Below are 23,403 nucleotides of genomic sequence, written 5' to 3'. Positions count from 1 at the left end.
CGGGTGTGCAGTGGCAGCACACACTCCTCACGCATGCAGACCTGAAGCCGCTTCTCCTCCCCCTCCTCACAAGAAGCTTGATCCTCCTCGGATCATCCTGTGGACTTTTCATTGTCCACAGACCAGTTGAGCTTGTTTCCCTGGGACGCCAGAGAAACCAGCCCGCAGCCGGGAAATCAACGGACTTTCCCCGCCAGCATGTTCACCCTCGTCAAACTGAGTAAGGCTTAGAGTCTGGGCAGGCAATGAGAATAACCTGACTGTAATATTGCTGTGTGTTTATTATTGTGTTGAAGTCAGGGACGCCGATCCCTGTTTCCAACCAATCTGTGTCTGAGCGTCGGATTTACATCCACGCGAACCTCCGCACTGTGCAGCCCGCTCTCCCTCAGTCTGCCCCTCTGTGCCTGGAGTCTAGATCTTGTCTCACTCTCATTTTTAGACTCCGTGTGCAGACTGAGAGTGTGCAGAGCTGGACACACAGTAGGATCTGTCCTCCTTTCTCCCCCTCCTTTCTCTCTTCTCCTCTCCTCACAAACAATCGCGCAATTCAGCAACAGCTGTCCTCCATGTCTGAGACTGTGTGTAGTTCACTGACCCTGGGATTTCTCGAGACCCCAGGCGCGCTCCAAGCAGGCTCACGAGCCGTGCACGAGCACAGTGACGTCACGCCGTCCAGAAAGAGTGCGCCGAGCGCCTCTGGTGGCCGCGTGGGTGATTGCAATCTCTTGAGAGGTCGCCACTTAGTGGACACATCGAGTCATTGCATTCTCCCTCCGTGCGCCGCCGCGCCCCTAGTGGTCGTTACGGTCACTGCCTCGAACCAGATGCCTGCCGCCACCTGGTGTCTGTTCGAGGTCATTACACCCACACACGCTTCCACACACACACACACACACACACACACACACACACACACACACACACACACACACACACACACACACACACACACACACACACACACACACACACACACACACACACACACACACACCCTCTCTCTATGTACATAGTGTTTGCTGTTTAATAGATTAGATCTCCGTGTTTGATGTTTATTACTTGATTGTGTTGTTTTAATAAATAATTTATGAATTATTTTTTAATAAATACATTTGTTTAATAAACGCATTTTAACTGAATTGATCAATTCTTGGTAATTATTGTGTATTTATTGTTGACAATTCACTGGTTTGTAACAGTCTGTGCTCGAATCTCACACCTTCCTTGTTATTTAATATTGTTATATTTACACAGAAATATTAACTTACTTAAATAACCTTTTGACAAACGAGACTGAAATTTGGTATTAGCTATTTCCAGCTTAGCTGGTGGTGCCCCGATTCATTATTATTTGATAAATAATCAATTTATTCAAATTAATAATTCTTCATTAATACATTATTTTTGATAATTTATTAACTTTTGAGTAATTACTCAATTACTCTCGGAGTTGCTGATGAGTAACTAACCGTTTACTTCATTAGTAATTCCAATTTTTCCCAAATTACTTTCAGTAATCAATTACTTTCAGTAATCCATTACTTACAGTAATTATTAATGCTAATTACCAACCATAAATCCCAACACTATCTTCAACGATACTGTATTAGTACTACTTTTCTGATTATTAATATTAAGTATTTTGTCATCATTTCTGTTCTGGTGAATTTGACGATATTTTGCATTTCTTGTTTCAATGGATATCTTGCCGTCTGTTTGGTTGGGGTGAGGGGCTTTGTTTCTGTGTGTTGTATTTTCTGTTTGCATAAAAACAATACAATGTGTTCAACAAAATCAATAAAGTATGAAATCCTCTCCTGTGCTTTGTGGAACTGATCCACCTCACTGTGAAGTGACCAAAGGCTGAAGAATCTGCTGCTGGTGTGAGTGTGTGTGTGTGGAGGACTCCCATGACATACCTCCATCCAGACTGTGGGAGTTCCTCTTGCTGGACGACCTCTGGAACAGTGGAGCTGGTCTATCGATCAGAGAGCTGGCCTGCCGGGTCTGAGCCTGAGTCCGCCCGCTGTATCGGAACTTTGAGCCCAGAGCCAGGAACTTCCTGGGAGTGGTGGCCATCTCAGTGGAGGTCAGCCTGCACACAGAGAGCATTCACACTCACACTTCATGTCACACACAAAGCAAATATCAGATCTGAAGACAAGAACCCACCTGAAGAAGGTGTGATGCTCCACACACACTTTCCACAGCTTCTTGGCTGCCTTGTAATTAGGCAGCTTGAACCCAATAGCACTTTCATAATGCTCCACCTGCAGGCAGAGGAAATCAATCTGAAGGAGAACAGAGGTTCTGAGCAGTGTCAGACAGAGAGGATGGACCTGAAGGAGAACAGAGGTTCTGAGCAGTGTCAGACAGAGAGGATGGACCTGAAGGAGAACAGAGGTTCTGAGCAGTGTCAGACAGAGAGGATGGACCTGAAGGAGAACAGAGGTTCTGAGCAGTGTCAGACAGAGAGAGGATGGACCTGAAGGAGAACAGAGGTTCTGAGCAGTGTCAGACAGAGAGGATGAACCTGAAGGAGAACAGAGGTTCTGAGCAGTGTCAGACAGAGAGAGGATGAACCTGAAGGAGAACAGAGGTTCTGAGCAGTGTCAGACAGAGAGGATGGACCTGAAGGAGAACAGAGGTTCTGAGCAGTGTCAGACAGAGAGAGGATGAACCTGAAGGAGAACAGAGGTTCTGAGCAGTGTCAGACAGAGAGAGGGTGAACCTGAAGGAGAACAGAGGTTCTGAGCAGTGTCAGACAGAGAGAGGGTGAACCTGAAGGAGAACAGAGGTTCTGAGCAGTGTCAGACAGAGAGAGGATGAACCTGAAGGAGAACAGAGGTTCTGAGCAGTGTCAGACAGAGAGGATGGACCTGAAGGAGAACAGAGGTTCTGAGCAGTGTCAGACAGAGAGGATGGACCTGAAGGAGAACAGAGGTTCTGAGCAGTGTCAGACAGAGAGGATGAACCTGAAGGAGAACAGAGGTTCTGAGCAGTGTCAGACAGAGAGAGGATGAACCTGAAGGAGAACAGAGGTTCTGAGCAGTGTCAGACAGAGAGAGGGTGAACCTGAAGGAGAACAGAGGTTCTGAGCAGTGTCAGACAGAGAGAGGGTGAACCTGAAGGAGAACAGAGGTTCTGAGCAGTGTCAGACAGAGAGAGGGTGAACCTGAAGGAGAACAGAGGTTCTGAGCAGTGTCAGACAGAGAGAGGGTGAACCTGAAGGAGAACAGAGGTTCTGAGCAGTGTCAGACAGAGAGAGGGTGAACCTGAAGTAGAACAGAGGTTCTGAGCAGTGTCAGACAGAGAGGATGAACCTGAAGGAGAACAGAGGTTCTGAGCAGTGTCAGACAGAGAGAGGGTGAACCTGAAGGAGAACAGAGGTTCTGAGCAGTGTCAGACAGAGAGAGGGTGAACCTGAAGGAGAACAGAGGTTCTGAGCAGTGTCAGACAGAGAGAGGGTGAACCTGAAGGAGAACAGAGGTTCTGAGCAGTGTCAGACAGAGAGAGGGTGAACCTGAAGGAGAACAGAGGTTCTGAGCAGTGTCAGACAGAGAGAGGATGGACCTGAAGGAGAACAGAGGTTCTGAGCAGTGTCAGACAGAGAGGATGAACCTGAAGGAGAACAGAGGTTCTGAGCAGTGTCAGACAGAGAGAGGATGAACCTGAAGGAGAACAGAGGTTCTGAGCAGTGTCAGACAGAGAGGATGGACCTGAAGGAGAACAGAGGTTCTGAGCAGTGTCAGACAGAGAGGATGGACCTGAAGGAGAACAGAGGTTCTGAGCAGTGTCAGACAGAGAGAGGGTGAACCTGAAGGAGAACAGAGTTTCTGAGCAGTGTCAGACAGAGAGAGGGTGAACCTGAAGGAGAACAGAGGTTCTGAGCAGTGTCAGACAGAGAGAGGGTGAACCTGAAGGAGAACAGAGGTTCTGAGCAGTGTCAGACAGAGAGAGGGTGAACCTGAAGGAGAACAGAGGTTCTGAGCAGTGTCAGACAGAGAGAGGATGGACCTGAAGGAGAACAGAGGTTCTGAGCAGTGTCAGACAGAGAGAGGGTGAACCTGAAGGAGAACAGAGGTTCTGAGCAGTGTCAGACAGAGAGAGGGTGAACCTGAAGGAGAACAGAGGTTCTGAGCAGTGTCAGACAGAGAGAGGGTGAACCTGAAGGAGAACAGAGGTTCTGAGCAGTGTCAGACAGAGAGGATGAACCTGAAGGAGAACAGAGGTTCTGAGCAGTGTCAGACAGAGAGAGGATGGACCTGAAGGAGAACAGAGGTTCTGAGCAGTGTCAGACAGAGAGAGGATGAACCTGAAGGAGAACAGAGGTTCTGAGCAGTGTCAGACAGAGAGAGGATGAACCTGAAGGAGAACAGAGGTTCTGAGCAGTGTCAGACAGAGAGGGTGAACCTGAAGGAGAACAGAGGTTCTGAGCAGTGTCAGACAGAGAGGATGGACCTGAAGGAGAACAGAGGTTCTGAGCAGTGTCAGACAGAGAGAGGGTGAACCTGAAGGAGAACAGAGGTTCTGAGCAGTGTCAGACAGAGAGAGGGTGAACCTGAAGGAGAACAGAGGTTCTGAGCAGTGTCAGACAGAGAGAGGGTGAACCTGAAGGAGAACAGAGGTTCTGAGCAGTGTCAGACAGAGAGAGGGTGAACCTGAAGGAGAACAGAGGTTCTGAGCAGTGTCAGACAGAGAGAGGATGGACCTGAAGGAGAACAGAGGTTCTGAGCAGTGTCAGACAGAGAGAGGGTGAACCTGAAGGAGAACAGAGGTTCTGAGCAGTGTCAGACAGAGAGAGGATGGACCTGAAGGAGAACAGAGGTTCTGAGCAGTGTCAGACAGAGAGGATGAACCTGAAGGAGAACAGAGGTTCTGAGCAGTGTCAGACAGAGAGAGGATGAACCTGAAGGAGAACAGAGGTTCTGAGCAGTGTCAGACAGAGAGGGTGAACCTGAAGGAGAACAGAGGTTCTGAGCAGTGTCAGACAGAGAGGATGGACCTGAAGGAGAACAGAGGTTCTGAGCAGTGTCAGACAGAGAGAGGGTGAACCTGAAGGAGAACAGAGGTTCTGAGCAGTGTCAGACAGAGAGAGGGTGAACCTGAAGGAGAACAGAGGTTCTGAGCAGTGTCAGACAGAGAGGATGAACCTGAAGGAGAACAGAGGTTCTGAGCAGTGTCAGACAGAGAGGATGAACCTGAAGGAGAACAGAGGTTCTGAGCAGTGTCAGACAGAGAGAGGATGAACCTGAAGGAGAACAGAGGTTCTGAGCAGTGTCAGACAGAGAGGGTGAACCTGAAGGAGAACAGAGGTTCTGAGCAGTGTCAGACAGAGAGGATGGACCTGAAGGAGAACAGAGGTTCTGAGCAGTGTCAGACAGAGAGAGGGTGAACCTGAAGGAGAACAGAGGTTCTGAGCAGTGTCAGACAGAGAGAGGGTGAACCTGAAGGAGAACAGAGGTTCTGAGCAGTGTCAGACAGAGAGGATGGACCTGAAGGAGAACAGAGGTTCTGAGCAGTGTCAGACAGAGAGAGGGTGAACCTGAAGGAGAACAGAGGTTCTGAGCAGTGTCAGACAGAGAGGATGGACCTGAAGGAGAACAGAGGTTCTGAGCAGTGTCAGACAGAGAGAGGATGAACCTGAAGGAGAACAGAGGTTCTGAGCAGTGTCAGACAGAGAGAGGATGAACCTGAAGGAGAACAGAGGTTCTGAGCAGTGTCAGACAGAGAGAGGATGGACCTGAAGGAGAACTGTGGACAAAGTGAGCCGAGAGCAGCACTTTACCTCGGACGGTCGGATCTTAATAAAGAAGCTGCTGCGCTTGTAGGACACCTTCAGGACTTTGGGCCAGGGGAACCGGTTGATCCTCAGTTTGTCTTTATAAACCATCAGACCACTGGAGCAAACTCCAAGCATGATGTCCACACCATCCAGATCCTGCAAGAGACATTTACAGCTAATAGCAGACTCCAGAACAGCCTTGAGAGACTCACTGTGCTGGAACAAAGGAATGAATCTTTCATGTGGACCAAAAGCAACAACTATCAACACACCTTCAAAGAAATTCACGTCTGACCAAAAATCTATGTTCCAGTGGGTTTTATTGAGCAGTTCATAATGACAAAGGCTATAAAGGGTCTGTTCACATTTGATCTAAAACAAATGGAATTCATAAGGGAGGGGACTCAATCATAGAAACTTAATTCAAATCAAAACCGCCTCTGTAGCAGAACAAAAACTCACAATAATCAAATGTGGACTGTTAAATATCCAATCTTTTTCATGCAAATGTTAACAAGTAAAGTGATTAAAGCAATAACTGAGAAGAGGATAGCTCCATGATAGACCCAACAACTACCAGCATTAAAGAAGTCAGCACCAAAGCTGGAGAGCTTGTTCATCTATAAAACTGAACTTCCTACGATACTGTGTCATAGAAGAAAACAAGAACAACCCTAGATTTCTCTTCACTACTATAGCCAGGCGAACGAAAAGCCACCGCTCTGTCAACCCTCATTTCCCTTCAACTTTGTAAACTTCTTCAATGACAAAGTTCTAACTATTAGGAATCAAATGAAGATGGTATAGCAGAGCTTCTGCTTAGAATAACACACCACTGTCCCAGTAATGCAGAACAACACAATCAATTTCTAATTTCTTCTGAAAACATTATCTCATAAAAGAAAAACAGAGCCATTTTTTAATTATGAGATAATTATATCATTGATTCAGGAAAAATACAGTATTTTTTTCATGTGAATGCCATACTCTTCCATACAAGTCAGCTGTGTGACTATTTATTCACAAACAATCTATATGATTTTGCTATAATTAAAAAGCCCACCTTTAAGGTGTTTTAACAAGTTACAGGTCAACATCCAACCTTCAGTTCATTTCTAATACCCTGGAAAAAGTTGTTGCAAGTCAGATATTTGACTATTTTACTGAAAAACGATCTGAGTGTTTCCAGTCAGGTTCTAGAGTTCCTCGTAGCACAGAGGCGCTCTGGTCAAAGCTACTAATGGTTTTCTCATGGCCTCAGACAAAGACCTGGTCTCTGTTCTGGTCCTGTTAGATCTCAGTGCTGCTTTCCATACTATTGATCAGAACATCTACAGGGATTGAAGGTTTTCAATCAGACAGCAGCCACTTCCTTCATGCTGATGGCGACTCTTCAGCTCACACTAAAGTTAAACATGGCGTTCAGTCTCAGGACCAAAACATTCACATGATCATGCTTCCTGTAGGGAATGTGATCAGGACACACTCTATTAACGTCCATTGCGATGCACAAATCCATTTCCCATGAAACCAGGTGATACTGAGCAACTTGTCAAATTACAAGCTTATTGATTTCTATCTATCTTATGAATTAAATCATCTTGAATTCTTTGATTTATTGTCTATATACAGGTCAAAACAAACATATACACAGTTGACAAAAATGATAAAAATGAACTGATTTTGCAACATTTTAAATATCAGTAATTCTACATGTGACAAAGTCTACAGTCTGTCCTAACCAGTCTTCTAACGTGTTGGAAAACATTTCTGTCAAGTTTCTGGGACCTGGTCTGGTTGTGATCACATGGTGAGTTGCATCAGGGATATGAGGCACCGTACACCTCCTTCTCTACACAGTATTACTGTATTGTGTTGTGCATTTGATGATCAAGGCTGTTTTATGCTTGATGTGTCTGCGAGCTCTGCACAGCTCTGTGCAGACGGATTATGTCATTTCAGCAACCACACCTCTCTGTGCAGACCTTTTCACGTGGACGTCACCGCTCCATGCACCTCCAAACTGTTCTGACTATACAGACGGAGATGTGCGGAGAAAAAGGCGGAGCTGAAGAGGAGGAGGACTGAAAACTTGGCTTTAAAGACACAGAAAGCATCAAGCTGCACATCCACACTGGAAACACAAGATTTGACTCAAAGACGTCAGTTTGCTTCAGTGTCAGACTTCAACAGACGGAACCTTTCATTTGAAACGATAGTTGATGCTCCGCTCCGTTTTCCACTGCAGGACCACCTGCTGGTGTCACAGAGAAGAAGTCTACTTCTACTGCTCTAATTCAATACTGTGGTGGAAGTGTGTTTGCGATGCACTGCCCCCTGCAGGCTGGGAGCCTTGCAGTATAAGTGGCACACGTTCGCTCATGCTGATTCCACACGTAAGTTCCCCACGTCACGCCAGTGCATGAAGCATAAAACAGCTTTCAGAATGAAGGTCCACTATGGGCAGTTGTCCACAGGGGGGCAGTAGAGTCTTCAGGACGCTTCTCCCGCTGTATTTATACAAATCCCTGCTCTGATTAAAACAGATTGACCTGATTTCTGACCAGGAGCCAAATCTCTTTATCTCAAAAACCCTCTGCACATGTGACTGTTTTGTGTTTTGCAGTCACATTGTGTGGAATAGATGAAGCTGACAGGAAGGTGGAGAGGAACTTACTTTGGCTTGGTGGAGGTCCACTCCGTACATCGACAGCTTCTTGGCATTCTCCAGGAACATCAGGTCGGCCTGGGCTGGAGCCATGGACCTGACAACACCAGCACACCGTCCAACATGAGCGTTTACACAGAAAACAGCTCTCTCTGGTCATCCTCCAGAAAATGCAGTTTATTTATAAAGTGCAGTAACCTGTTTCTATGATTAAGTAGGATGAACTAATATGAAATGTTCTGGACAGAAACATTCAATTATAAACTGTTTTCATACCGAGCAACCGTTCAGGTGCAAATTGTTCCCGCTTTCACTATTTTCTCCATCAACACAAAGAAATGATAGATTTAACTAAATCTAAGTCCGTAGAGCAAAATGTCTTTAATATTTTGGCTATCCCAGTGTTGGGATCTCACAAGACCACAGAAAGTTGGTTAATTTCTAAGAAAAGACATCATCATTTGTCATGACATGTGAAATCTGATTGAGGAATCTGCCTGAGCTTCACACCCAGCAGGGGGCCCTGCAGACACTGCAGTCCCATGGAAGTCCTCCCCCTTTGATCCTCAGTGACACTTTGATCCCCCCATGCACTCAGCCAGTCACCGACTGGGTGAAGCCCCAGGACACCTTGGAATTCCTCCACCTTACCAAAAGCATTTTGAGAGATTCTCTCCAAAAAGCGTCTTTGACAGAGGGGCTGAGTTGTGAGAAGCAGCTCACGCAGTGTTAGCATCCTGCTACATCAGAGGCCTGCAATTGGCAGTTTGGCTATCGATAATGATTAATAATTATCAAAGATAGTTATTAATAATATTATTGAAATGTAATCTGATGTGTATCAGAACCTCGGAGCTCCACCTGTCTTAACAGGAAATGATAGTCAATTCAGTTCTATCAGTCTCATAAGATATACTAAACAGTTCATCAGGAATTTGAATTAATAGTTAAATTAATTACAATTACCAGAATTAACAGTAAAGCTTGAAGGATTTTGGAGTTCTTGACACAGAAGAGTCGACATTTCATTCTCCTTTGTGCTCATTAATAAAACAACAAGTATGATTCCAAACATTATATTTATTTACAATGAAAACAAATAAAACACAGATTCTAACTACCTATATACAGCTGGGTGTGTGTGGAGAGAGAGAGAGAGAGAGAGAGAGAGAGAGAGAGAGAGAGAGAGAGTTGGAGGGAGTGTGTGTGACCTGGGACTGAACTACAAAACAAGATGGCGGATCACAAGAAACAAGAAACACAAGAATTGTCTATCACTTCCTGTTAAACAGATGGCTCCCAAGGTATCTGATACAGATAAGATTAAAATGACACAACATAATTAATAACCGTCTTTGATCAATGTTAATCATTATCGATAGCCAACCTGCCAAAACGCAACATTAATAGTACCCTGTGCCCAAACTCACTGCACAAATGGTCCTTAGTGATCCTTATGAGGTCACAAATCTCTGCACCGGTTTAATGTGGCGTCTTCACACTGGGAGGATTTTGCCTGTTGAATGTTTCTGACCTGTATGTGTGGTGCAGCTCCATCATCTTGTCTTCCAGCTCCTTGGTCTGGCCCTGAGCCATCTTCAACTCCTTGGCGTACTCGCTGCCGTGCAACTCCGGGTCGTATTCCCCGAGCTCCGACTGCAGAGCGTAGGAGCCGAGCAGAGCCAGGGTCACAAAGGAGCATGGTAGACGTCCCTGCAGGATGTCCTTCCTCAGCTGCAGACACAGGTAGTACCTGCAACACACACCACATGGCCACTGAGGACAAATACAACGTCCAACAGACGGTGTATCTGAGAAGGAACAGTCCAAACGGAGGCTGCTTCACCATGTTGATCAGGTCTCAGACCACCGTAAGGAGACGCTGCTTTCATTTTCAACCTTTTCTTCAGTGCACAGACGGTTAGAATTGCATGGTTAGGACATTTAATGGACAACCCCTGGCAAGAATTATGGCATCGCCAGTTTTGGAGGTTGTTCATTCAGTTGTTTAGCAGATCACCGACATGCCACAAAACTACAATCATTTAAAAGGGAAACTTTCTGGATTTAAGAAACACAACAAAAAAGAAATCAAGAAGAAAAATTGTGGGAGTCGATGATAACTGATGTTTTAGATCAAATAGAGGGAAAAAAATATTGAATCATTCAATTCTGAGTAAATAAATATGGAATCATAGATAATCAAAGAAACAAAAAACACTCCAACACACCACTACTACTTTGTTGCACCACCTCTGGCTTTTCTAACATCTGACAGTCCCTGAGGGCTGAACAAGTGACAAACAGTTCTCTTCATCAATCTGCCTCCAACTTTCTCTGGTTGCTGTTCCCAGATCAGGACCATTTTCTGTCATTTCCACCACAGATTTTCAGTTAGATTGACTTCCAGACTATTTGCAGGCTTTATGTGTCTTTCTTCAAGGAAAGTTTTCACAGTTTTTGCATCATCATCTTGAAAAATGATGTCATCGTCCTCCAACATCCTTTCAATTGATGGAATAAGAAAAACGACTGCATTTATTAAAGATGTAATGACCGCCATCTCCCCAGTGCCTCTACCTGACAGGCAGCCTCATATCATCAATGACTGTGGAAATGTGCATGTTTCCTTCAGGCAGTCGGCTTCATAACTCTCATTGGAAACAAACAAAAGTTCCAGAATCACCACCTCGCCCAGTGCAGATTGACTGTCCATCACAGAATGTGACTTTCACCCAGTCATCCACAGTCCATCATTGCTGTGCTTTAGCCCATTTTAACCTGGCTTTTTTCTGTTTCGGTGTTAATGATGACTTTTGTTGAGCTTTTCTGGATGTAAATCTCATTTCTTTTAGGCGGTTTCTTACAGTTCGATCACAGACATCGACTCCAGTATGCTGGTCTTTTGAAGCCTTCCCATGTTGTTTGTACTTGGGCCAGATTTACACATAGCTGACTGTGAACAACCAACATCTTTTGCAACATTCCGAGATGATTTCCCTTCTTTAAGAAGTTTGATAATCCTCTCCTTTGTTTCAACTGACATCTCTGGTGTTGGAGCCATGATTCATGTCAACAGACTTGGTGCAACAGTTCTCCAGGGTGTGAATTCTCCTTTTTAAGTGCAGACGAATGAGCACGTTTAATCTGATGCAGGTGTTGGTTTTGACAACGGAAATTTACAGAGTGATTCCGTATTTTTTTTCCCTCTGCTTGATCTAAAAAAAGCAATTGTTATTGACTATTACACAACTGAATGAACAACCTCCAAGACTGCTTATTCCATCATTATGGCCAGGGGTTGTATGAGCTGAAGGACACTGTCCATACAAGCAGGGCCTCCAAAAGACAGGTCCACAGCACTTCAGCTACCGTGTACCGATGTAAGGACGTCAGTCAAGCATCTATCCTATTATACCACTCGATGAAGTTCACAAACTATACTGGGTATATAGAACCCAACTGATTGGACCAAGAAATAACTAAATCAATTCTATGACTCATAGCACAGACAACAGCCACCAGAGTACTTATGGGAGCTTTTCCAGGTCTGATTCCAGGTATTTTTACAAGCTGAGGTCCTCCTGTACTGTTGGTGCGTTGACGGACGGGACGAGTGCCGATGGTAGGGTGTTGAATTGAAGCCAGATTTATCTCAAATGTTTAATGTCATCACATATCAGATATCCAGATATCCAAGCCTCCAGTGTTATAGATGTGTTTGTTTGATGAGACATTAGGCCGAATACTGAATGTACAGCAGTACATTCATATGTCATACGTTCATCTTCAAATGACACAGAGCTGGGGATAGCACTAGTTGATTATCAATTGTGACAATGTGTGTACCAATAAGTGTCATTTGTGAGTGAGCCTATGAATAGTGAAGGCAGACGACCTCCACATACACCACTCACCTCCTCCAACTCGAGAGACACAGGACAAAGTCCACTGAGCATTTTCACCGTCCATGTTGAAATATTAAATTTATACATTTAACCAACAGTCTGTACTATATTGGTCTCGTCTTTGCTGTGATGCCTACCAATCTGTGTCTCCTTCCCTCTCTGACACTCTGACAGAATGGAGGCTCTGGTCCAGCGGTGTGGACTCAGGTGTCACTGGCCACAATGACGGAGCCATTTTACTCTCCGGCCTCCACCTTCAGCTCAGACCTCAGTGACCACTTGTGGCCACTCACTGGCTTTTTTCTTTTATTCGTGATTTCACTACTGTGACCACCAAATGATTTCATTTTCCCGAACCTCCACCTTCCCCATGACTAATTCACTCTCTGCTAAAATTCCCAACACTTCCCAATAGAGACACACACCCCAATCTAAATAACACTTCCCAATAGAGACACACACCCCAATCTAAATAACACTTCCCAATAGAAACACACACCCCAATCCAAATAACACTTCCCAATAGAGACACACACCCCAATCCAAACAACACTTCCCAATAGAGACACACACCCCAATCTAAATAACACTTCCCAATAGAGACACACACCCAAATCCAAACAACACTTCCCAATAGAGACACACACCCCAATCTAAATAACACTTCCCAATAGAGACACACACCCCAATCTAAATAACACTTCCCAATAGAGACACACACCCCAATCTAAATAACACTTCCCAATAGAGACACACACCCCAATCTAAATAACACTTCCCAATAGAGACACACACCCCAATCCAAATAACACTTCCCAATAGAGACACACACCCCAATCCAAATAACACTTCCCAATAGAGACACACACCCCAATCCAAACAACACTTCCCAATAGAGACACACACCCCAATCCAAACAACACTTCCCAATAGAGACACACACCCAAATCCAAACAACACTTCCCAATAGAGACACACACCCCAATCTAAATAACACTTCCCAATAGAGACACACACCCCAATCTAAATAACACTTCCCAATAGAGACACACACCCCAATCTAAATAACACTTCCCAATAGAGACACACACCCCAATCTAAATAACACTTCCCAATAGAGACACACACCCCAATCCAAATAACACTTCCCAATAGAGACACACACCCCAATCCAAATAACACTTCCCAATAGAGACACACACCCCAATCTAAATAACACTTCCCAATAGAGACACACACCCCAATCTAAATAACACTTCCAAATAGAGAAAACACCTCCCAATCAAAAAAACAAACATTTCCAAATAGAGAGAACACCTCCCAATCAAAAAAACAAACATTTCCAAATAGAGAAAACACCTCTCAATCCAGAAAACACTTCCCAATTCACCTCAAGACAAGGGACACGTGTGGTACCTGCTAATTGGATTGCTACCAATGACTCATTATTATTGTATCCACAACAAACCACACAATCATTTAGTGCAGTTGAACGGGGATGTGCATGTTAAACCAAATCCAAAGCAATCTATGAACCCGTCAACAACATTCATTGCACTTAATTTCATTGACCACTGGACGTCCTTGTCAAGCACTGTGTGTCACTGAAGCCTCCAATAATGACCACGATTCAAATGAACTGTCAAAGCTTCAATAAAGCCTCAACCAGCCGTCATTACCTGGAGGCCACATTGAGGAAGAAAGATCTTGTCTCTTAACGATGGAGACAGTCTTTAATCAAAGTACAGAGATGACTGTGCTTCTGTCCAATCAGCAGTGACGTGTCATTGGCAACGTGTCCAATCAGCAGGTACCACACGTTCCCATTGTGGTGTTGGGCCACTCAACCTCATGGAAGGGGGGAGGGGGACCACGTTTTGAGAACAAAGAGATCACATGTTCAGGCCAAGAAAATTCGCCATTGGTCATGTGATCACCCCCCGGATCCCCCCCCTCCAAGGTGCAACACTGGAGGCCAACAGCAGGGGAGCCCGAGAGCTCCCTCACCAGCTGGAATGTCCGGGTAGGCCCTCCTTCAGGATTGGTCCATATGGCCCTGACCCCAGCGAGAACCCGGAACCAAAACAAGAGGTATAAAACCCCCGCAAAGGTAAAAACTGCCTCTTGCATGTCGAAAGTGCTCCGAGCCGGACGCACCTCTTCGCACGGAGAGAAAGTACCGCAGTGAGTGTGCAGTGGCAGCACACACTCCTCACGCATGCAGACCTGAAGCCGCTTCTTTCCCTCCTCACAAGAAGCGCTCCTGGGATCATCCTGTGGACTTTTCATTGTCCACAGACAGTTCAGCTTGTTTCCCTGGACGCCAGAGAAACCAGCCCGCAGCCGGGAAATCAACGGACTTTCCCCGGCCACGAAGCACGTTCACCCTCGTCAAACTGAGTAAGGCTTAGAGTCTGGGCAGGCAATGAGAATAACGTGACTGTAATATTGCTGTGTGTTTATTATTGTGTTGAAGTCAGGGACGCCGATCCCTGTTTCCAACCAATCTGTGTCTGCGCGTTGGATTTACATCAGCGCGAACCTCCGCACTGTGTAGCTCTCTCTCCCTCAGTCTGCCCCTCTGTGCCTGGAGTCCAATATTGCCACAGTCTCACTTTTAGACTCCGTGTGCAGACTGAGAGTGTGCAGAGCTGGACACACAGTAGATTCTGTCCTCCTTTCTCCCCCTCCTTTCTCTCTTCTCCTCTCCTCACAAACAATCGCAGCTCAGAAACAGCTCTCCTCCATGCGCATCTGAGACCATGTGTAGTTCACTGTCCCTGGGAATTCTCGGCCACGAGCCCCCAGGCGCGCTCCAAGCAGGCTCACGAGCCGTGCACGAGCACAGTGACGTCACGCCGTCCAGAAAGAGTGCGCCGAGCGCCTCTGGTGGCCGCGTGGGTGATTGCAATCTCTTGAGAGGTCGCCACTTAGTGGACACATCGAGTCATTGCATTCTCCCTTCGTGCGCCGCCGCGCCCCTAGTGGTTGTTACGGTTACTGCCTCGAACTAGACGCCTGCCGCCACCTGGTGTCCGTTCGAGGTCATTACATCCACTGACACTGACCCTTTCTTTGTACATAGTGTTTGCTGTTTAATAGATTAGATCTTCGTGTTTGATGTTTATTACTTAATTGTGTTGTTTTAATATATAATTTCTGAATTATTATTTAATAAATACATTTTTGTTAATAAACGCATTTTAACTGAATTGATCGATTCTTGGTTATCATTGTGTATTTATTGTTGACAATTCACTGGTTTGTAACAGTCTGTGCTCGAATCTCACACCTTCCTTGTTATTTAATATTGTTATATTTACACAGAAATATTAACTTACTTAAATAACCCTTTTTGACAAACGAGACTGAAATTTGGTATTAGCTATTTCCAGCTTAGCTGGTGGTGCCCCGATTCATTATTATTTGATAAATAATCAATGTATTCAAATTAATAATTCTTCATTAATAAATTATTTTTGATAATTTAACTTTTGAGTAATTACTCAATTACTCTAGGAGTTGCTGATGAGTAACTAACCGTTTACTTTATTAGTAATTCCAATTTTTCCCAAATTAGTTTCAGTAATCTATTACTTTCAGTAATCCATTACTTTCAGTAATTATTAATGCTAATTACCAACCATAAATCCCAACAGTGGTGTGGGGAATTGGGAAATGTTTTTTGGATTGGGAAATGTTTTTTGGATTGGGAAATGTTTTTTGGATTGGGAAATGTTTTTTGAATTGGGAAATGTTTTTTGGATTGGGAAATGTTTTTTGAATTGGGAAATGTTTTTTGAATTGGGAAGTGTTTCTTGGATTCAGGAGTGTTTGTGTGTTATGGACTCTTTTTCATTGACAGGTAAATGCAGGAAAAGTTTTTTTTACCTTGCTGATATGTTTCAGCTACATCTGCAGCCTTTCTCAGCGCATCAGATGATGAAGCATGTCAGCAAGGAAAAAACCTTTCCTGCATTTACCTGTCATTAAAAAAGAGCCCATAACATGTGTATTGAGAATGACAAGTTGAATACACTTCAAGTATTTGGAAGTGTTTTCTGAAGTTTGAAGCGTTTTGCAAATCCAGGCCATCGTGGTTTCTCTAAGTTGCAGACACTCTTAAGAGTGTGAGAATGTGGAGTGAGAGGTAGGAGCATAGCTGGCTGTTGTGGGTACATGGACAAACAGATACAGACAAACTTCTTTGTTTTTGTTACTTCTGGTAATGCCAGATTTTCAAGTCAGAAAGAGAGGCTAGCAAATGTGAAGGTTGTAGCTCCTCTGGACGTGGCTGGACTCCTGCACAAGTTCATAGCATTCATAGTGGACCATGTGACTATTCTAATAAATGGTCAATAATCTCAAGTCAGTCTCGGCATTTTCTCTTCTATAACCAAGTAAAATGACAGTCCTAACCCACCATGTGTTTTTAGTCCGTACGTTTTTTTGGGAAGGCCACAGCCGCCACGTTTTTCTAAAACCATGGGGAGGAAGTGACAAGAGCAGGGAGGAAGTACAGCAATGCAAGGTGTAAGTATGTGGCCCGCACGCCCGTGAGTGGTTGAGTGCATCGTGCGTTGCACACGTGGTGAGTTACAGCGTACGATCTCCGTGTCATTACCACGTTATCCTATGGAGGTCGTACCTACACGTGCTGCTCACGTACGGTGTCCTTACTCACTTGCATGTTGTAAGTGCGTGCAAATACAATGAAGGTGAGTTTTTGTGCCCGATGTCCCAGCTGCTGCCGCCTCCAGAGTCCACCGCAGAGACTCCAGGTTCTGATGCTGCAAGAGCAGCTTCAAGTGGCAGCGCATGAGCATGACGTGGTATTACTTGCTTTGACACCGGAGAAGGGAAAATATAAATAAAAAAAGATACGGAACAAACAATGAGGATGCAGAGGCAGGAGACGGCGATTTCATCCATGCAGAAATCAGTGCGCACAATATGCGTTGTAACTGCGGAGCAAGTGTTGACTCGGTGCGGTCCATGTGAGTTCTGCGTGCTCATTGGACAGTAGAACTGGGGAAGTGCTGAGTACGCACAGACCATGCACTAATCATGTACGCAGCACTTAGTCAGTGCGTTGTGCGCTCATTGGCTGTCGAAGGCAGCGCGTCACCTGTACTGGGGTGAATCCAGAGCCCGAGAGCAGGGAAAGTTCCTCGTGCACGTAAAGTGCTATGGCGTGTCTCCGTGCTCCAAATCCGTACGGAGATGGATTTCACCACGTACAGTTCCCCAAATTTTGCTCACATTTTTGCACGTATAGACAGCACGTACTTGCAAATATGGTGGGATGGGACTGTTTCCTAAAGTATTAAAGAACTGGGAGGAGCTCTGTGAATTCCAACACGATGAAGCATTGACTGAATTAAATGTAAATAACCTGCAGGCTCTCTTTCTGAAGGACTTGTCTCTGCCAGTCAAAGCTCCAGATGTTCCATTTAAAGTAAAGAAAAGTTGAATAGTCCATCTAGGAAATCTGAGTGTCCTGCAATCTCCCTTCCACTGCAGCTGAGAAATACTGAGTTTCCAAAGGCTCCCCTTGGCAAGATAACCAGGATGGAATCCAAATAAGGAAAACTAAAACTTAAACTTCATTTAATTTCACTGTCAAGCTGCTGCTTTACCTGGAGCTCTGACGTGAGTACAGAAACTAGTGAGGAGTTATGGTGAAGATCTGAAAAGATACAACAGCTCAAAGTGGAGAAATAGCACATTTGGAAAAAAAATTGCTAAAAATTGCAAAAAGAAAAATTGCTAAAATAAAATGCTAAAAATCAATTAAGCTAAAATGTCTGGAACATCCAAAGTTCTAGTTAATACAGTCTTCAGGTTCATTTTAGTGGTAAAAACATCTCATTTAAACACAAAAGTTCAAAGTTATAAACGACCCAGTGACTGAATAAAACTACTACACACACAACAATTCCAATAATTAAAGTTCAACTGTCTAGTAAATTATTCACAGGACATTTAAAATGAAAAACAGAACAGAAACATGCAATTCTTCGTTAAATGAAGATAAACCAAGTCATGAGGTTTATCTTGTGCTCAGTACCTCGTGATGTCCTCGGAGAGCTGCGCCGGGTCCGGAGGATAAAACTTCACATTGAATGTGAAATTGTAGTTGGTCCCTTGAAGAAGAGAAGAGTAGGACAAATAAAGACACAACACTACAGACGTGTGGAGGAGGAAAAGTGACTCAGAGAAGGTAAACTGACCTTGCACCTGCCTGCGGATCTCTTTGGTTAGGTCCATCCAGGTCTGATCAGTAAGACAAGGAACATACAAACACAGATCGTATTACTGAAGCATCATGAAACAAACATCAAACAGAGCATCTATAAATCAACCAGTGACTTCCTTGATTCTCTGAAAGCAGTGGGGGGGGGGGGGGGGGGGGGGGGGGCGTGCATTTCAGACCAAGGACTTTACGAGTGCTGGTCTGAGTCAATCCACCCCTCAATAACTTTTTCATGGCTACAAAAACCATGTTCCCATGCAGAAATGCAGTATAAAAAGCCTTTGCATCACAGATGGTATGCAGCCAGATACTCGTGTTGCCAAAATAAATACTACCTCAGAGCACAGTCCCACTACAAAGAGTGGTAAAATGTAGGGTTGTGAACGAGCAGCGACGTAACGTCATTACAACAATAAAGGATGAAGAAGGTAGAATCGCGGCTGCAGGTCATGACAGCGGCTCAACTGGTGTCTGAAGCTGGGAGCTTCCTGTACCTTTCACAGTAAAAGCCGACAGTTCCAGGAGGTTCATTACAGACTTGTTGAGAGTGACGGAACATTCTAGTGAATTACACAACAACTACAGGACATTAAAGCCACACCATCACACTCATGGTTCTAACAATCCACATCTCACACATTTATCTTCCATTTTAATAATGTGTAGCAATAAAGGAGCTGAGAGCTGCAATGCATTGTGGGAGTTTCTGTTTGTGGTGTTTTAAATGTAATTATTGGGGGTTATGTTAGGTTTGTAGTGTTGCTAATAATTGTGTTGTGTTGTGTTTTTGTTGCTTAGTTCATGTAGTTTAGTTTATTAGTTGTAAGTTGTCAACCAGCAGTGAAGAAGGTTTTGTGTGTCGTGTCCTCCTGGCATGGTCTTCCTGTGGGACTGTCAAAATAAAAGGCTGATGTGTAGTGTCCTCCTGGCATGGTCTGTCTGGGGGACTGTCAAAATTAAAGACTGATGTGTAGTGTTGTCCTAGCATGGTCTTCCTGGGGGACTGTCAAAATAAAAGACTGGTGTGTAGTGTCCTCCTGGCATGGTCTTCCTGGGGGACTGTCAAAATAAAAGACTGGTCTGTAGTGTCCACCTGGCATGGTCTTCCTGGGGGACTGTCAAAATAAAAGACTGGTGTGTAGTGTCCTCCTGGCATGGTCTTCCTGGGGGACTGTCAAAATAAAAGACTGGTGTGTAGTGTCCTCCTGGCATGGTCTTCCTGGGGGACTGTCAAAATAAAAGACTGATGTGTAGTGTCCTCCTAGCATGGGCTGCTGGTAGGACTGTCAAAATTAAAGACTGATGTGTAGTGTTGTCCTAGCATGGTCTTCCTGGGGGACTGTCAAAATAAAAGACTGGTGTGTAGTGTCCTCCTGGCATGGTCTTCCTGGGGGACTGTCAAAATAAAAGACTGGTCTGTAGTGTCCACCTGGCATGGTCTTCCTGGGGGACTGTCAAAATAAAAGACTGGTGTGTAGTGTCCTCCTGGCATGGTCTTCCTGGGGGACTGTCAAAATAAAAGACTGGTGTGTAGTGTCCTCCTGGCATGGTCTTCCTGGGGGACTGTCAAAATAAAAGACTGGTGTGTAGTGTCCTCCTGGCATGGTCTTCCTGGGGGACTGTCAAAATAAAAGACTGATGTGTAGTGTCCTCCTGGCATGGTCCGCCTGGGGGACTGTCAAAATAAAGTGTGTGTCTCTCTGGGTGTTGTGTTCAGTGGGAAACGGGCCCAAATGGCTCTTTGAGCACTAAAGGCTGCCGACCCCTGGGCTAGACCTTCTAGAAGGCCCTGAGTCGCCAATATCAAAATGTGATTGGTTGAAGCAGCAGGGTGACCAACAGCAGTTTTAAGGCCTCAGGCAGATTTCTTTACCCGGCAACAGGTGATGCTGAAATGTGATTGGTTAAAAGCTTTAATATGGAAGTAAGCGCAGCAGGGGAGCAGCTATGAGAGGAAGCAGACAGACCATTTGGAATTATGTTAGAAGCATTCAGGGACAAAAATTCAGACAGTTATCAGACAGTTTTTGTTTTCACAGTGCATGTTATGAAAATGTCTATCTTTTTACGAGATCATCCAGCGGTATGGAGCGGTACGGAGCAGTAAAGGTAAATCATAATCGGAGCCCAATCTGGTGCGTTTCCCTGCAGAAAATAGGTTAAATGTAGGCTTAGAGCTCCACAGATGTGACGTTACAACAGTAATCTCAGCCGGGCGGCGGACCTTGTGAATCCTCTGTTGTTGTTTACATCCTCCGCTTTGCACTGCTTGTTTTGTTTTGTCTCCGCGCTCCGGCAGCGAGCCGGTTAGCTCCAGTGCCGCGCTGCAACTTTGATGTTACCGAGAGAGCGAATGCCGGCCGAGTGACACATAAATCACACAACACAAGGAATCGATAATGAAATTCGTTGCAAACACTTTTAATAATCGAATTTGGTCACATTTAATTGAATTTAATCGATTTTATTGATTCCTTGCTGCAGCCCCAGTGTGTTCCAGTATATTATTGCAACTTTAGTCATATAATGAGTTTACAACTTTGTTTCTAGAAATACCGAGATTCTCAAAGTGGTGTACCTGCACTTTAACAGGCAAGTCTGGGTTTTTGTCACATTATCTCTGTTAGTGGATAGATGTCTTTTTCTCTCTTTTTTGCTAAAATTGGAGAAGAACAAAGTTCACCCAAGTGGAAAGAAAGCTATGAAAATAGTCTTTCAATTCAAATATACTTTGTGTGTCGAGTCTACATTAACTCTTGTCACAAATGAATATCATTACAAGCTGTCAAAAACGTATGTGATTAATTGCGACTAATTACAGAAAAACCTCAAGATAAAACACCTAAATAATGAATTTATAAACCCTGCTAAAAATAAAACATGCAGCCTCCCCAGTTTGTCCCTCTGAACAGTCTTAGTCTATTACCTGCCAGAATCACTGACCTGAACACAGCAGAAGGGGAGTTAAACACTATCCCCTCACACACAAAACACTCCCATCAACATGTAGCCCACATTAAATAGTGGTGTTATTTGGTCTGCACTCAATGTACATAGTCACTTCAAATGTTTAAGTAGGTGTAAAAGGTTAAAAGGTGTCGAGACTAAGACTAAAAAGGTTTCAGATGACTAAACTAAGACTACATCAGAATTTGTTTTCAAAATGAACACTGAGACTCTGGATGGACATTAGAATGTGGACGTGTTTATGGCAGCCCTGTGACAATACATCTGGTTTCAGGCAGACAGTTACACATCACTTCCTGTTTTATGGCAAATGGTCAGACATTGACCACACCCTTTGAGGTGATCGTTACATTTTGGTACACTTTCATCTGGAAGGCCTGGAGTATAGACTGGACAGATTCCAGGCCTCCCGGCGTTACGTCCTCAGAGGATTGTGTTTCAGATGTTTAATGTACAACATACATTAAAATAGTGGACTTCCTATTGGGTTTGGAGTTGTGACGTGCGGTCTTATTCATCATGATGGCAGGTGAGGCATGGTAAAAAAAAGTATAGACAATAAATATTCATATTTTCGACTGATTTGTGTTAAAGATACATTTTCAGTATGACTCTACACATTTTTGACATTTTATTAAGCAAAAATAAGTTTGATTATTAGTTGATGAAATCCCGGGTAAGGCAGTGGAGATCTGAGCCTCATGTCTGACTGATCCAATATAAACTGGGTCACATGATGCTGCCTGTTTCTGTTCCTCAGCATATCAGCAATATGAACTTTACAGGAATATGTGTTACACAGCAGGACTCTCTACAGTCTCTGTAATGTCTACAATGTACATGTGAGTGAAGTGTCCCTGCTGATCCCTACAATAAAGTGCAGAGAGAAGTCAACAAGTGAGGCAGGCAGTACCCAGCCTCACCTCAAGGAGGCATACGTGAACTGAAAGGTGATTTCTCGCCGCACTGCTGGCTTCAACAGACGAAACTGAAAGTCGGCAGCAAACTAAAGCTAGTCGGTCAAGAACACATTTCCTTCAGGCTCTGTCTGATCCGACTCACTGTGGAGGATTGTATTTCAAGAATGAAGCCTTTCTAAAAACTGGGCTTCCAGTCCAAACAGAAGGTGATAAATGATGAAAGACTAAAGCTGGAGCTAAAAGGTTTGCATCAGAAGAGTGGTTCTTTTCAAACGGAGTGGTACAAACAAAAAGACTGGCCGTCCTGCAAGAAACTGCTTTTACTGTTTCCCGTGCCTTTTATTCTCATCTGGTGATAATGTCTGGACTAGCTTGGGATTCTGGGACCTGAAACATTTGCAAAGAAGCCTCAGCAAACATGAAAGATGAGACACACACATTCAAAGCTTGATTTCTCCAAAAACGTTTGGAAATTCAAGGATAGATTTGGCATTGGATGAGCAACGGAGACTAAACATTAGCATCCCCAATGCTAAGGTGTGGGAAAAAAGACCTTATTAATGCCACCTGTTTCCTAGCCAAACAGGAGCTAGCATTTCGTGGTACGATGAGAGGGCAAACTCCTCTAATCAGGCAACTATGTTGAACTGTTGCTTTTGCAGAGAGAGACGAGACATGAGTTGGACCTTTAGAAGGATCCGCTGTGTTTTCTGGCTGTCAAACAGGATACAGAATGACTTCACTGAAGCAGTTGCTGATGTGATCAGAAAGGATATTAAAAAGGAGATTGATGCCAGCTCATGTGTTGCAGTAGAAGTAGATGAGATTACTGATGTCACAAACAAAGGTCACATTTCTGTCATTTTGAGCGATGTGGCTTTAAAAAGTGATGCCTG

General features: G+C 44.4%; 1 protein-coding gene across 1 annotated transcript in view; it reads right to left on the bottom strand.

Moving 5' to 3' along the window:
- Positions 1-23,403, bottom strand: part of epb41a (erythrocyte membrane protein band 4.1a) — a gene marked incomplete at both ends in the record, with an annotated part of 80,461 nt that overhangs the window by 37,865 nt on the left and 19,193 nt on the right. Inside the window, 6 exons of the mRNA XM_080516462.1 lie at positions 1,923-2,098; positions 2,176-2,273; positions 5,792-5,944; positions 8,466-8,553; positions 9,991-10,209; positions 18,435-18,640. Coding sequence (XP_080372588.1) covers positions 1,923-2,098; positions 2,176-2,273; positions 5,792-5,944; positions 8,466-8,553; positions 9,991-10,209; positions 18,435-18,640 — 940 coding nt within the window. The remainder of the gene's footprint in view (positions 1-1,922; positions 2,099-2,175; positions 2,274-5,791; positions 5,945-8,465; positions 8,554-9,990; positions 10,210-18,434; positions 18,641-23,403) is intronic.

This window comes from Blennius ocellaris, assembly GCF_963422515.1.
Source record: "Blennius ocellaris genome assembly, chromosome: 20".
NCBI lineage: Eukaryota > Metazoa > Chordata > Actinopteri > Blenniiformes > Blenniidae > Blennius > Blennius ocellaris.
This window is presented reverse-complemented; position numbering and strand designations above follow the sequence as displayed.